Source organism: Ursus americanus, chromosome X (genome assembly GCF_024610735.1).
Source record: "Ursus americanus isolate L20-20 chromosome X, mUrsAme1.1.p, whole genome shotgun sequence".
Taxonomy (NCBI): domain Eukaryota; kingdom Metazoa; phylum Chordata; class Mammalia; order Carnivora; family Ursidae; genus Ursus; species Ursus americanus.
This window is the reverse complement of record NC_142164.1, coordinates 38358975-38376214: the sequence shown is the minus strand read 5'-3', so window position 1 is coordinate 38376214 and position 17240 is coordinate 38358975. Positions and strand designations below refer to the sequence as shown.

The following is a 17240-nucleotide window of genomic DNA, read 5'->3' as shown; positions in this document are numbered from 1 at the left end:
CATGTCTAAATCTCAAATAATTATGCTGAATGAAAAGTTAAACAAAAGAATACATTCTGTATAATTCCATATATATATAATTCTAGAAAAATAAAATTAATTTATAATGACAGAAAGCAAGGCAGTCATCACCTTAGGGAGATGAGTAGAGGCATGAGGAAAATATTATAAAAAGGAACACAAAAAACTCTTTTATATTTATGATGTTCACCTCAATATTGTTTTTAATTAAAGACTTAATTTTTTAGAGCAGTTTTAGGTTCACAGCAAAATTGAAAGAAAGATACAGAGATTTTTGCATATAACCCCTGGGCCCACACATGCATGCATGCATGGCTTCCCCTAGCTATCAACATCACCCACCAGAGTGGTACGTTTGTTGCAATTGATGAACCTACATGGATACATCATTATCACCCGAAGTTATAGTTTACCTTAGAGTTCACTCTTGTTGTTGTACATTCTGTGGATTTGGGCAAATGTATAATGAATGATATGTATCCATCATTGTATTATCATATGAGTATTTTCACTGCCCTAAAAACCTTTTATGTTCCACCTGTTCATCTACCACTCCCATCCCTGGCAACCACTCATCTTTTTACTGTCTCCATAATTTTGTCTTTTACAGAATATCATATAGTTAGCATCAGAGTGTGTAGCCTTTTCAGACTGGCTTTTTTCCAAGTTTTGGCAATGATGAATAAAGCTGTTATAAACGTCCATTTGCAGTGTGTGTGTGTGTGTGTGTGTGTGTGTGTGTGTGTGTGTGTGTATAAATTTTAAATTCCTTTGGGTAAATACCAAGAAACATTGCTGGATCATATGAGTATATTTAGTTTTGTAAGAACCTGCCAAACTGTCTTCCAAAGTAGCTGTATCATTTTGCCCCTCCGCCAGCAATGAATGAGGGTTCCTGTTGCTCCACATCTTTGCCCGCATTTGGTGTTGTCGGGGTTTTAGATTTTGGCCATTCTAATGGGTGTGTAGTGGTATGTAATTATTGTTTTGGCTTGCATTTCCCTGATGACATATTACATGGAGCATCTTTTCATATGCTTATTTGCCATCTGTATATCTTCTTTGGTGAGGTATCTGTTAAAGACTTTGGCCCATTTTTAAATCAGGTTGTTTGTTTTCTTATTGTTGAGTTTTAAGAGCTCTTTATATATTTCAGATAATAGTTCTTTATCAGATGTGTCTTTTGCGAATATTTTCTCCCAGTCTGTGGCTTGTCTTCTCATTCCCATTAACACTGTCTTTCACAGAGCAGAAGCTTTTAATTTGAACAAAGTCCAGCTCTCAGTTATTTCTTTCATGAATTGTGCCCTTGCTGTATCTGAAAAATTATCATCATACCCAAGGTCATCTATTTTTTCTCCTATGCTGTCTTCTAGGAGTTTTATAGTTTTGTATTACGTTCTATGATCCATTTTGAGTTGATTTTTACGAGGAGTGTGCAGTCTCTATCTATATTCTTTTTTATATAATAATTTTTTTTATGTTATGTTAGTCACCATACAGTATATCCCTAGTTTTTGATGTAAAGCTCCATGATTCATTACTTGGGTACAACACCCAGTGCACCATGCAGTACGTGCCCTTCTTAATACCCATCACCGGCCTATCCCATTCCCCCACCCCCCTCCCCTCTGAAGCCCTTGGTTTGTTTCCCGGAGTCCATAGTCTCTCATGGTTCATTCCCCCTTCTGTTTACCCCCCCTTTCTTCTTCCCTTTCTTCTCCTACCAATCTTCCTACTTCTTATGTTCCATAAATGAGTGAAACCATATGATAATTGTCTTTTTCTGCTTGACTTATTTTGCCTAGCATTATCTCCTCCAGTCCCGTCCATGTTGCAGCAAATGTTGAGAAATTGTTCTTTTTGATGGCTGAGTAATGTTCCATTGTATATATGGACCACATCTTCTTAATCCAGTCATCTGTTGAAGGGCATCTCAGCTCCTAAATCCTTTTTTTTAACATATGAATGTCTAGTTGTTTGAGCAACATTTGTTGAAAAGACAAGGGATTTTTTGTCTGAGTTATGGATATATGTTCATTATTTTGATTGTTACATATGTGAAAAAAATTCAAATTGTATACTTTAAATATGTGCAATTTATTGTATGTTAATTGTACCTCAATAAAACTGCTTTTAAAAAGTAAGTTTAACACACAAATAATAAAATGTGTCAATTCTGCCAAAGAAATGTGTCCAAGTGCACACTGCTAATAACAAAACTTGCTAGACTCCTGATGACAAGAAACATATCAGATAAAGGGCTAGTTTCCAAGATTTATAAGGAACTTCTTAAACTCAACACCCAAAAAACAAGTAATCCAGTCAAGAAATGGGCAGAAGACATGAACAGACATTTCTCCAAAGAAGACATCCAAATGGCCAACTGATGCATGAAAGGACGCTCCATATCACTCGGCATTGGGGAAATACAAATCAAAACCACAATGAGATACCACCTCATACCAGTCAGAGTGTCTAAAATTAACAACTCAAGAAACAACAAATGTTGGTGAGGATGCAGAAAAAAGGGAACCTTCTTAACACTGTTGGTGGGAATGCAAACTGGTACAGCCACTCTGGAAAACAGTGTGGAAGTTCCTCAAGTTAAAAATAGGAGTACACTAGGGGCGCCTGGGTGGCACAGCGGTTGGGCATCTGCCCTCGGCTCAGGGCGTGATCCCGGTGCTGTGGGATCGAGCCCCACATCAGGCTCCTCCGCTATGAGCCTGCTTCTTCCTCTCCCACTCCCCCTGCTTGTGTTCCCTCTCTCGCTGGCTGTCTCTATCTCTGTCAAATAAATAAATAAAATCTTTAAAAAAAAAAATAAGACTACACTATGACCCGACAATTGCACTACTAGGTATTTACCCCAAAGATACGAATGTAGTGATCCATTGGGGTGCACCTGCACCCCAATGTTTATAGCAGCAATGTTCACAATAGCCAAACTGTGGAAACAGCTGAGATGTTCATCAACAGATGAATGGATAAAGAAGACGTGGCATATATATATATATATATATATATATATATATATATATATACACAATAGAATATTACTCAGCCATCAGAAAGGATGAATACTTACCATTTACATCAACATGGGTAGAATTGGAAGGTATTATGCTGAGTGAAATAAGTCAATCAGAGAAAGACAATTATCATATGGTTTGTTTCCACTCATATGTGGAATATAAGAAATAGGGCAGAGGATCATAGGGGAAGGGAGGGAAAAGTGAATGGGAAGTCATCAAAGAGGGAGAAAAACCACGAGAGACTCTTAACTGTAGGAAACAAACTGAGGGTTGCTGGAGGGGAGGTGGGTGGGGGATGGGGTAATTGGGTGATGAGCGTTAAGGAGGGCATGTGATGTGATGAGCACTGGGTTTTATACGCAACTGATGAATTATTGAACACTGCATTTGGAACTAATAATTGTACTCTATGTTGGCTAATTGAGTTTAAATAAAAAAATAATAAAAAAGAAAAAAAGAAACTAACCAGCTGACAACCTATAAAATTCATGTCACATAGATAGTAACTATGCTTATCATGGTGAATATAGCTTAATGTATAGAATGTCAAATCACTATGCTGTACACCTGAAACTAGTATAACATTGTATGTCAACTATACTTCCATAAAAATTATAAAGTAAAATAGAATTCATGTCACACTCAAACATTACCTAAACAAGGTTTTCCCCTCTACCAGTGGCGTCGGCATTTACTGGGAGCTTGTTAGAAATGCCGGTTTCCTAGGCTCCAGAGCAGACCTACTGAATCTAACTCTAACCAGGTAATCTGTGTTTTAACAAGTTGTCCAAGCAGTTTTGATGTAAGCTAAAGTTTGAGATCATCTGACCTACATTATCTCCATTTGGCAGTTGTCAAAGGTCCGTATTCTTCTTCTCCTAATTATATTACATCAAATATTTCTTTGTAGTATATAATTATAAAAACAACATAGAAATTACTCAAAAAGAAGACAAAATTGCCCATAATTGCATTTTTTAGTTAATCATTGTTTTCATTTGTCCATTAATGGTATTGTCTTGCCCATATATTACATTTTTGCAATATTATGATCCAAAAATAATTTAATCTCAGTGGTCATTATAGCAGTTTGTCCCACTTTTTATTTTCTCTATCCTCAGAAATCCAGTGTTTTTCCTGCTAATTTTGTATTGTTCTTGAGAAACTATTCTTTTTTTAAAATAATTTTTATTTTGTTATATTTGTCACCATACAGTACATCCCCAGTTTTTTGTTTGTTTGTTTTGTTTTAAAGATTTATTTATTTATTTATTTATTTATTTATTTATTTATTTATTAGAGAGAGACAGCCAGCGACAGAGGGAACACAAGCAGGGGGAGTGGGAGAGGAAGAAGTAGGCTCCTAGTGGAGGAGCCTGATGTGGGGCTCGATCCCGGAATGCCAGAATCACGCCCTGAGCCGAAGTCAGACGCCCAACGACTGCACCACCCAGGCGCCCCACATCCCCAGTTTTTGATGCAATGTTCCATGATTCATTATTTGCATGTAACACCCAGTGCACCATGCAATATGTGCCCTCCTTAATACCCATCACCGGCCTATCCCAATCCCCCACCCCCCTCCCCTCTGAAGCCCTCAGTTTGTTTCTCAGAGTTGAGAAACTATTCTTAAAATATTTTTTCATTCCCATGATCATGTAATTTTCTTATTGTGATTATAAAGTATGACTCCTGTAAAACTGAAACACTTTTATGGGCACCTTTGACTCATAAAGTACATTTTCCTTTTAAGTAAATCAGTCTGTTATTCTCTTTAATACTAGCTTGTGGTATATCAAAGAGCTTTATCATAAAAAGTTATCCTTTGTATAATTTCTCCTAACCCTAACTTATGTTTTTTCTGTATTTGGGGCAAAAACATGTGCCATAAGTGTTATATAATCCATTAAGGAAATTCATTCATTGATTGGATATTTTCTGAGTATTCATTCTGTTGGGTACTAAGAATGCAATGACGGAGATAGCATGATTGATTAGATGAAGGGGTAATGGAAAGAGTAGATTATTACAAATTTGTGGTCTACCTTGTGCTATTTCCTGGAATAGGGAAGATGGTAGAAAGATAATGAACTCAGTGTTTTCTGTATTAAATTTACTCTTGGGAAAATTACACAATTTCTCTGTGTCCCAATTCTTCATTTGTAGAATGGAAATAATAGTAGTATTTACCTCATGTTGTCATTGGGAGAATTAAATAAATAAAACATGGGACGATTTTAGAATAGCTCGATACATGTTTGTTATTATTATTGTTGTTGTTGAGTTTTAGGTTCCTGTGAGATACTCAAGTGGAGATGTTTAAGACAGGTGACCTTGTGAGCTTAACTTTTAGGGGGAAAAAAGTATGGATATTTGAGATCTCCCAGGGAAAGAGAGAGAAGGGTCAAAAAGAAAATCCAGAGTAATATCAATATATAAGGGACAGGCAGAGAGAAGATTACTCAACAATGAAAAGTAAGCATGGTTTTTTATTCAAATATGGGCAGGCAGCATAAGCCAGTTTTTAAAAATAAGTTTGGCCTTCACAAATAGATGCACTGTGCCATTTTCTATGTGAGTGTTAGCAAATTACAGTAAACTGTAGGTTAGTTTTAAGGATTGAATGATTGCCTTGCCACCAGTAGCAAAGGTAGGCAAACAACAAATGTCAACCTTTTGTACCATATGTGGGAATTAGGTAGAAGGCCCTCCCTTCATTCCACCTCATGGCAGGCTTCTATAGCTTCTACTGCAGGAAACTTTCTACCTTTTAAAGGCTGGAGATTGTTCTTGCAATTCTTTTTTGCTACTTTCCAGTAGGTGCCCTTCTCTCTTCCTTGGTATAATATTGCTCAGTCACCCTGATAGGACCACAATATTATTTGGCTATAGTATGAGGAGATTTCAGTATATGTAATTTATAGTATATAGTTATATTAATACAAACACAAGGTTTTTAGCACTCTCTGCTTTCAATTTCTGGTTTATTCCTCTCTTACCTATAGCCCAAATAGCAGTTTTGCTTCTGAGAAAATATAGCTCTCTTCAAACATTATCCACAACTTTTGGCAGAGAGATATTCTAAATACCAGGGGAGATCCCAGAATGTAGCTATGTTTTCCACTGATGGAAATCTACTTGAACTAGATTTTTTTCCCTTTTAGCTTCCTTTCTGACTTGTCCTTTCAATCAGATTTCTACTACCAACTCTGCCAGAAATGAACTATGTAACGATTTGAGACAATCCAGCTCTAGAAATTTTGAACCTTTTATTTTCCCCCTCTTGCTCTATTTCCTTCAAAATAATTGATGAGGTTGATTAATACTAAATTATCATAATTATATGGCTAATTAAAGTAACAAAGAAATATATTTATAGAACATAAAGAGAAAACATGTTAACATGTCAATAGTAATTATTGCCAAAACTACAGGAATGTTTAGACCTACCATTAATTGGCTAGCATTTGCTTCATTGGCTCTGAAGTAATGAGTGGAAACTGACCAGAATTAGCCTTTTCAAAATACTTATATTTATTATAAGATGATTCAACATAACAAAGAATTATTTAATACAAAATTATCTAAGCTATCTAGACTAAACTCGGTACTTACCACACACACATTGCTTTCTCTTTCTCAGGTGCTGCCTAGGCTGTCACTGTGGATAGGATCTGGTGAAAGGGTTCCTAGAATGAGGGCCAGAGCTGCTGACCACAGTCTCAGCCTTCAAGCCTTAGAAAAGTAGAGGGACTGTTTGCAAACTCTGCAGTTGGGAGCACAAGCCATGGCACTGTGAGCCCTCAGGGTTCTTAAACTTGAAAGTGGTGAATTTGCTTTCTGTGATTGGATCTCCTAGGGGTTTCAGGGCTCACACTCTTTCTATAATTGGCTATATGCAAGTTAACTAACCCTAACATGTTGATATAATGATATATTAGTATAGATGGCTGTTCTGCATGCCCACCTATCTGTGCAGATATGCACATCAGACAACCTTATTGTATAGATGCTGATAAAATGTAGGAAACCTCACTAGTACGTTGGCAGCCCTTCTGTGCTGGTGTTGGTAAGTGCTGTGGTCAGAACTGGGACTTGAGTTACAGTTCAATAAATAATTCTGAGTAGAGGAATTGCTGGTGGTTTTTTCTTTATATGTTTTTGTTCTTCTACAATAACATGTATTCCTTTTTGTATTAATTTTACAGTAAGAAAAATATAAAATTTTTTATGTTCTAGAGCCCTTTTCTGACTAATTTATCTAGTCAGCTAATGAATTTCCATTCTGGATAATCCTGCAACTGTCCTACTCTGGGACAAATCTGAAAACTTCTCAGATGGTTTCCTTTTTTTTTTTTTTTTAAGATTTTACTTATTTATTTGACAGAGAGAGAGACAGCCAGCGAGAGAGGGAACACGAGCAGGGGGAGTGGGAGAGGAAGAAGCAGGCTCATAGCGGAGGAGCCTGATGTGGGGCTCGATCCCATAACGCCAGGATCACGCCCTGAGCCGAAGGCAGACCCTTAACCGCTGTGCCACCCAGGCGCCCCTCAGATGGTTTCCTTTTACACTTCTTCAGCCCTGCACCATACTTACTTTATGTAACCCCTACAGACCTGGTTTCCTGGATTTATTGCCATCTTCCCTGTTAAACTCTTGATGTCAATATGTTTATCACTTCATTTCTGATATGCTTTTTACTTTTATAAGAAAGCAAGAGACTACATTACCATATATGATATAAATTCAGAATGGTTTGTGGTTTTCCACTTATATCTTATAGATTTTCTCATGTTAGTGGATATTATGAATTTAGTATCATTAAATTAATGTTCTCTAGATAGTCTTTTGATCTTTTTGAATCTCAGCCATACCCATGCTTGAAAATTCATGAATAACTTCATCACAAATAACGTTCACTCTTGTTCAATTGCAGGGGGAGAGAGGATTTCCAGGTTTGGAAGGCCATCCAGGTTTGCCTGGATTTCCAGGTCCAGAAGGGCCTCCAGGGCCTCGGGGACAAAAGGTATGTGCCAGGTTGCTAACCAGTAACACTAGAGGCATGAAGCCATCTTAAATGTGGGACTAGGTGTCAAATCAACTAAGAAGTTAGTGACTTACAGCCAGAAATTAATATCTAAATAAAACAATAGAATAGCTAAGAGTCTGTATTTTATTGTTGGTTTAAAAAAAAACCTGAATGTTACTGCCATATTCAAATGTTTTTGGAAGATGCTGTTAATTGGATGTGGTCGTTGGGATCCTTAACAAAAATTAAATTTTGTCAGGAGTTCAGCTGAGCTGGAGAGAGCTAAACTGCCGGGTGTCAGAGTAGCTGAATAAGAAAACAAGCCAAAATGAAAGGAACTATCAAACCTTTTACTGTGACAGTGTAATAAGCAAAATGTTTAACCAGAAAAAAGCACCAGCTTCCTCACTGTTCCATTTTTCCCCATGCAACAGTGCCAGTGAGGACCTCACCTTGGTTGGCCAGCAGGAAGTTAAGGGCTGTGCTGTTATCCAGCACTATTTGGGCCAAGGAATTGAGGCTAGTCCGTTCTGTTTCTAAAACTGAAGTAGTGTCATTATTGAGTTAAGTAAAGTTCAAAGACAGGTTGCATACAACTTTTTGGAATTGAATAACCCTGAGTGGGAAAAGTTGCCTGGAGCATACATGTGAGTAGAATCAGTAATACCACATGACAGTTCTCCTAGTAACCAGAGTGCCTGGTTTTGGAATTCTCCTCTTACCCTGTTTAGTTTGATATACTCAATAGGAGGGGCTGTCTTGAATATGTGCAGTCTCTTATCAATGCCCCATATGTACATGTTACATTGGTAAGAATGTTGAAGGCCTGGCTTTTACAAAAGAAATAATACCCCAGGGGAGACACACACAGTGCTAACAGTATAAAAGCCATTAATTACCATGGGGTTCAACGAGCCAGAAGTCCCTTCTGGTGTATAGAGTACTTGAGTAGAATTGGAAAATTTGTGTAAGGTGGGCACAGGTATGAGGGGTAGGAGACCACCACTCTTGAGGTCAAAATAGGCCCAGTGACAGATCCCATTTCCCTTTTCCCAGATGCCTCAGTTAATCCTGTTTCAGACAGAAGCAATATGATCTGTGAGGAGGCATTTTATTTCTGTAGTCTCAGAGTCCAACTGTGGGAACATCAGGTCCAGCATAATAAGGTTGGGCTATCTGAGGTACTAAAAAGTTCCATGTTTAGAGAAATGTCCATTGTTGTATTCAGTGGTACAGGAGTCAGGTATTTATCTGTGGGGTTGAATGGTGGGTAACGTATTCAGCAATTTGTTAAATTCGGAGTGGTGGCAATTTCCTGTGACAGGTATAGCAGTGAATTTGGTGAGGTAGAAGTCACATAGGCTGTTTTATGGGAGAGAAAGATGAGAGGATAGATCCATACAGCCTTTCTTTCCTGTACCCAGGCTTATAGATCCAAAGGTGCTGTTGTCCTATCAGTTGGGAAGACTTTTCCCCATTGACTGCAGCGCAGGCAGTCTCTCCTCTACCATAAGCAAAGATACCATCTTATATGCATGTTAAGATAGGGAGTGGGAAGAGATAATAGTGAATATTAAGATTCAGAGAAGTTTCTGGGTTTTCCAAAAATAGTTCTTCTGGTTGATTGCCCTTTACCATCTGTATTAGGTAGACTGGTGAACTGATAATGAAAGGGTCAGTTCTGTTCATTTGCCTGGCAAAAAACCCACTTTTTTTCCTAATCTTTTTTTTATTTATTTAAAAGATTTTATTTATTTAAGAGAGAGAGAGAGAGCACAAGCAGGGGGAGGGGCAGAGGAAGAGGGAGAAGCAGACTCCCCGCTGAGCAGGGAGCCCCATGTCAACTGAGCAATCCAGGTGCCCCAAATTTATTTATTTTTAAGTGATCTCTACAGTTGCCTCGAACTCATGACCTAGAGATCAAGAGTCACATGCTCTCCCAACTAAGTCAGCCAGGCACCCTGTATTGAGGCCTAGATTTAGTAAATAGCAGCCCATCTGAGTTCTAGTAGAGAAAGCAAATGAGGAACTCAACAGTTATTGATTTATGTGAGGAACTGAGTCCTGAAGATAAAAATAATTAAAATAAAATCTTTTCTAAAGATTATTTTTAAACAGTCTAATGGACACCCCTTTTCAAGTAATAATTTCCCTAATCTTATTTCACGTAATAGTGGTACATTATATTATTAGAGTATTAAAGAGTTCAAATAGATACTACTCATCAGGTAGTCTTTCCAATAAAGGAGGAAATTAATTTAAATGCATAAGTACTTTTAAACAGTTAACTATATCAGAGCAGAGATTGGGGGAGTGTGCTTGGGCATGATGTCTGAGGAGGTGACAGTACATAACGGTAGTTTTGTTAGATTCAAGAGCAGAAGGGACCTGTGCTAAATTTCCTGAGTAGAACTTTATGCCAAGGAAAAAGCAAGACTTTAAATGATTGCATAGAAGCTAAGTAGATGGGACATTTAACAGAATTTCTTAGGGCTAACGAGGTGTAAAAACAGCAGAATGTTTCTTGTGCACCCAGGAGTGGCACAGAAATAGCAGAGAGATCTGAAAGAGTCAAGTGGATGGAATTGAGCACCAAGTCAGCAGTAATCCATGCATACTACTGGCGTGGGACATCTCAGTGAATTCCAGCTTGGACAGGACTGTCCCACCCTTCAACAACTTGGAACTCCGTAAGCTCTCCATAATTTAGGCACAGCCTTATGAAAATGAGGTGGGGACTCCAATCGACTGAGGTTAAATTTAAGTCATGTTAGTGAAGTGGGTGCTTTGAAATAGAAATTAAGCTGAACCATAGGAAAATAAAGTGACATTTCTTGCAGCTGAGTTTACCTAGGATTAGGGGCTGAGTTTCTTGTGCACCATGCTTACTGAGAGGTGGCACTTTTAATAGATTTGTGGCAGCTTAAAAAAAGGTAACTACACCTCAATCCCTTTGGAATAATTTAGCATTAACTAGAACTATTGTACAATAGTATGATAAGTTTTAAAGGTGTGGTGGTATGCGTTTTAGATTTAGAAAGTAGTCCAATCTTTTGCTGTGATTCCATTTTAGTATCTGTATAATGAGAAGGCTACACTGCTTTCTAAACTTTTCGGAGTCTAAATTTGAAGCACTTTGTGCCTCTATCTGCAGTATGACTTCATGCTTCCCAGCATGGCCGAATTTATACTTTTTATGTGATTGGGTGTTCTAGTATGTGCATATATATGTTAATGTATATACTCAGTCAAAAATTTTGTAGGATTGTTCTTTAATCTTTATATTCTTATATATGAAAGTAAAGATATATAAAACAAATACATATGTAAGAACACATATATAAAATTTTCCAAAGAATTTCTTTATTCTTAAAAGTAAAATTTAATTAATTTTTGATAAATAATATGTTCACTTTATTGAAAATAAATTAACATAAGAAGGTATAGAGTGAAAAATATATCCTTTCCACCTGTGAACATGAGCCACTAAGTTCTATATATCCCTAATAGGTACCAATTTCTAATACTTTCTTGTGAATATCTCAATAGTTTTTATGGATATGCGCATAGATACAAATGTACATGTGCACATACATGCTTATATACGCACACACTTTTACCTCCCTTTGTTTATAAAGTGGTAGTATATTCAACATGTTTGACCTCTGTTTTTCACATAATACACATTGTAGATATATCAGTATACACAGAACCTCCTCATTATCTTTTATAACTACATCGTATTCCATTGTGTGTATAAACCATAATTTTTTATGCCAGTCCCCTGTTGGTGATCAGTTAGGTAATTTTCAATTTTTTTCTTCTACAAACAGCGCTGCTAGGATGTGCAATTTTAATAGATTTCCTTTCCCCAATAAGGGGTTATCTCTGTAAGATTACTAGAAGTGATATTGCTAGCTCAGAGGGTACATGTGTTTATGTATTTTTATGGATATTGCCAAATTGCCCCCCAAGAAGTTGTATGATTTATCCTTGTTTCATCTATATACAAGAGCAATTTCCCTATAGCTTCACCAACCCTATTATGAAATTTGGCTTTTTGTCAATCTGATAGATGAAAAATGGTCTCTCAATGCTTTTAGTTTGCATTTCTCTTATTAAGAGTGAGGTTAAGCACCTTTTCATAGGTCAAAGAATCAGTTGTGTTTTCTATGAACTGTCTTCTATAACATTTCATTTGCCCATTTTTCTACATTATTGTTGGTGGTTTTATATGTTAATGAGCTATTTGTATATTAGGGTGATTACCCTTTGTGTTATGAGTTGCAGTTATTTCCCCTAATTTGTCACGTCTTTGCTGATTATGTGCATGTGTGTATGTGTATATGTGTGTTTATGTGTCTGTGTGTTTTTCAGGGGTCCTTTATGGCTTTTGGATTTTGAGTAGGAAATGCCTTCCCCAGTGTAAGATTATAATTTTCCCATTTTTTCTTCTAGTATTTTAATAGTTTCATTTCTTCATGTAAATATCTTTTCTATTTCTAATTCATCCTGGTGTGTGGTTTGTTTGTAAGTAAGTTCCACCTTTATTTTTTTTCCAGATGTCCTCACAAATGTGTCCCAATGTAAATTTCCCATTGATTTGCAGTGCCACTTTCAGTATAAACCAAATTCACGCAAATATATGGACTTGGTTTTAGACCTTGCATACTCTTTCAGTGATACACTTATTCAAATATCAGAACAAAACTATTTTAATTATTGATGTATTATGCTGTAATTTTGTATCTGGCAGGGCTAGTTTCCCCTCACTATTCTTTTTTTTTTTTTTTCAGAATGTTCCTCAGTGTTCTTGCTTGTTTATTTTTCCATATGAACTTTATAGTCGCCTTATCCAATTTAAAAAAAAATTCATGTTATTTCTGTTTTTATTGTGTCAAATTTTAACTAAATTTGTTGAGAATTGACTGTTTTTTATGTTGACTATTATTGAAGAACATGGAGTGCCTTTCCATTTGTTCTCATCTTCCTTTTGAACTTCAGAAATGTTTTAAACTTTTCTTCTTATGAATCTTGTACATTTCTTATTAAGTTTATTCCTAAATATTTTATCTTTTTTGCTATTGTAAATTGCATATTTTCTTCCATTATGTTTTCTAACTGGTAGTTGGTATTTAAGAAAGCTACTGATTTTCTCATATTAATTTTATATACAGTTTTACAGTTATCTTTCTGAATTACCTTACTGATTATAGTAATTTTTCATGTAATTTTCTTTGCTTTCCTTGCATACAATCATATTATTTGCAAATAGTGTTAGTTTTGTCTCATCCTTTCCAAATTTTATACCTCTATTTTCCACTTATTTAACTATGTTGGTTAGGACAACCAGTTAAATATTAAGGAATCTTTGTCTTATTTCTGCCTTTAGTGGAAAGATGCAAAAAGATTAATTAAGCAAACAGCCTTCTGGTTGTTTTAAAAATAGAATTAGATTTACTTTAATCTCCTTAAAGATGCATCTGTTGTGGAAAGAGTAGATTATTAAACTTTTTAAAAGCAAGGTGTAGTAGGCAGAATAATGTCTTCCACCTAATGATGTCCATGATGTAATCCTCAGGACTTGTGAATATGTTAGGTTATAGAAACAAGCAAAATTAAGATTGTAGATGGAATTAAATTTGCTAATCAGCTGGTCTTAAAGTAAAGAGATTATTCTGGAATATCTGGATGGGGCTGTATAATCACAAGAGTCCTTTAAATGTGGAAGAGGGAGGCAGAAGAGACAGTGTCAGATCGAAGCAATGTTAGAAAGATTCATTCAACCATTGCTGGCTTTGAAGATTGAAGAGGGCCATGAGTTGAGGAATGCTAGCTGCTCCAGAAGCTGGAAAAAAGGAAATGGATTCTCTTCCTAGAACCTCCAAAAACAAGGTTCTGCTACTGAGACTACTGCCATACTTCTGACTTCCAGAACTGTAAGATTGTGTTGTTTTAAGCCACTAAGTTTGTAGTAATTGATAACAGCAGCATAAGAAACGAATATACCAGGTAACCCTTATTCCAAATGAAAATTTGTATGGAAGCCCCACATAAAACGTAAAAATAGAGCTGTGTTGATGGAAGGAAGGCTGTGACATAGGCTTCAAGGAACCTCCAGTGGAACCTCTAAGGTTATGAGTTGTGTAATTTAGAAACCACTTGTGTAAAGCAAGATGTCCCAGATTAATAAAACCTATCTAAAGCCTCAGGTGGTGGTCTACTAGCTGTATGGTCCACTGAAATTCCCGTCTTGTGGAGCAGAATTAGGTTTTCTTTATTCCGTTTTTAAAAAACTAGTTAATAAAAACTTAGTGAGGCAAAACTTAAAATTCTCAGCAATGCAATTTGTTAGCTTAGAAATGGGTACATAGATTAACTTACATGTGAGCAGCCTCTTTTGCATGAAGTCTACAGAAGCAGCTTAGAAAATCTATGGTTCTTTCTTTTCTTTCCTGAGCTCTGCTAGTACAAAGTACCTTATAAAACAAAGCAAAGGTTTAAAACAGCAAACTCAAGAGCAGCATATATTTGGGTTCAAAAATGATGCTATTTATTACCAGCATGACAAGGAGATTGACACAATATAGAACCTGCCCAGACTTTCAGCTTTTATTTAGCTTATGCATGATTTTGAGGAGTATCAGTACCACTATTTCATCTGTGTTTTGTATGATTTTCATAGTTCACTTCACAAGTACAAAGTTTCTGCTACATGTCAGCACTTTTCTTCTCAGTAAATAAAGACCTTTCTTATTTTTTTTTATCATATAACTTACCTCAGTGCTTTCAATCTTAATGATAAATGCTTCTTCCTTGGGTATGTAAGTTTCTCACTTTCACAAAGATTCACAAAAATTTAAGTCTCTTATTGTTATAACATAAAATTGGTTATTTGAGGACTATTTTTGGAGGAACAAGAACTAAATGTGTTGTATTTTTCAGGGTGATGATGGAATTCCAGGGCCACCAGGACCAAAAGGGATCAGAGTAAGTGATATTTGCTGTATATCAAATGTTTTGTTGGTCAAAACAGAGAAAAAGCAAATGAAGTGTTATGAGACAACTGAAAAAGACTCATATTAAAATGCAAAAAGAAAAATACAGTCTTTAAAAAGTTAAATGTAAGAGTTAGTATATATCTACAATTAGCATTTCTTTAGTATTTTGGTAGTTATGTTTATATATCCAGACGTCTATTTAACCTATTGTAAGAAGATTCTAAATCAGTTTATGGAAATACAAACATGCTAAATTCCAACGATTTGTCAATTTATTAAAAATATGTATCATACAGATGATTTAAACCAGAACTTCCCAACCATGTGATCAACTCAGTCCTCTGGGTTCAGAGGGCCAATCACCTCAGGCTATATACCCTTCCCAGTGTACCATATACAAATATTATAATTTTCTTTGTGTATCTTAAAGAGAGTCAGTTTGGGAAGCACTAATTTAAACCACTGTGTTAAAAAGTAACTACTTTAGAAATATACAACATTTTCTCAATTCTAAGATGTATAATTTTTCATTTTAATGTTCTGAAAACCAAGATTTGTCTCAAAATGGAAGTGCACATTTAGTGTAATATTTCTAAAAAGCTTTTAGGTTGACATACATCTTTCAGTGTGTCTTAGAATTGGGGAAACTAGTTTAAAAATAGTCCTGGCTTTCAGAAAATCATATTTAACTTTTCTGAGCCTCAGTTTCTTCATTCGTTAAATTAGAGTGTTGAACAATACAATCTCCAAGGTGCCTTTTAGCTCTAAAATTGTGCGTTCATAGACTGACAAGGCCCCTTAATACGAGTATAAAGTACATGAGTGATGACATAACATGTTTATTTATGTGACAAAGACAGTTAAGCATTCTGATCCTTTGATCTCCAAAAATTAAGTAGATGTACAAATTTTACATAAACATTAAATACATCCTGTTTGCTATATACTTCTTAACAACATATAGCTTGTCTTATGTGCTACTCATACCTGGTGTTTTTTAGGGAACTGGAGAAGTAGGAAAGAAACTCAAAACCCTTGGTTTTATTAGCAGATATGTCTCTATGTTATTTTGTAATAAATGGATTTACATATATTATTAAAGCTCTTCATAAGAATCATAATGTATCTCATAATAGCTATAGCTACCATTAACTATGTCATAAGCACTGCTGAGACTTAAAACAAAACAAAACAAACCTGTCCATTCTCTCAATTCCTATTTGCAAGAGTCTGATAGTGCCTGAGTAGACTATGTCCCTCAACTAGAACTTCAGAAGTGTAGCCTGATAGTTCCTGCATCCTTGTGTCTCAGCCCAGAGGCAATCTTGACATGCAAATTTTAAAAGACTTATTATTATGGAAAATTTTGAGCATACCCGAATGTACAGAGAATATAGTACAGTGAACCCCCATGTGCCCATCACTCAGCTTCAAAAGTTAGCAACATTTTGACAAGTTTGTTTCATCCATATCCCATCACTATTTGGGGGGAATATTTTTAGGTAAATCCCTCATATCATCCATTCCACCAATGAATACTTCAATATGTCTCTCTAACTGATAACCACATAACCAGTATACCGTTATTACTCCTCAAAAAATTAGCAATAATTTTTCAAATATACTTTAAAACTCAGTCCTTATTCAGATTTCCACAGTGGATGTCCTTTAATAATTGGTTTGTTTGAACCAGGATCCAAGCAATTTCCACATACTGCGTTTGGTTGCTATGTTTCTTAAGCCTCTTTTATTATGCTTTTGGAGAAACTGGGTCATTTGTATTGTACTTCATTCTACGTTCTGGATCTGACTGTTTCTTCATGATGTCATTTAAATTGTTCATCTGTCCCCATATTTCCTGCAGACTGGAGATTGCCTTATGTGAAGCACTAGAGAACTTTCTGGGGATATAGAAAGAGCTGTACACTTAAGATTTGTGCATTTTCTATATATAAGTTATACTGCAAAATATTAAAGAAAATAGAAAAAGAATACTATATACATAGTGCTGCATACTTACTATTGAATTACATCTTATGGCACAAACATCTATTACCCCACTTTTCTGATGTTAGGTTTGATCAGCGGTCTCAGGTATATGAGCCTGATTTTGCCCTCAAAATTTCCCCATCAGCTTTTATTTAATGGTTT

General features: G+C 35.9%; 1 protein-coding gene across 2 annotated transcripts in view; it reads left to right on the top strand.

Moving 5' to 3' along the window:
* COL4A5 (collagen type IV alpha 5 chain) overlaps nucleotides 1–17240 on the top strand; it is a 241377-nt gene that overhangs the window by 106556 nt on the left and 117581 nt on the right. For both annotated transcript variants that reach the window (XM_087859697.1, XM_087859696.1), the window contains exons 3-4: nucleotides 7996–8085; nucleotides 15034–15078. In XM_087859697.1, the coding sequence (XP_087715823.1) occupies nucleotides 7996–8085; nucleotides 15034–15078 (135 nt within the window). The remainder of the gene's footprint in view (nucleotides 1–7995; nucleotides 8086–15033; nucleotides 15079–17240) is intronic.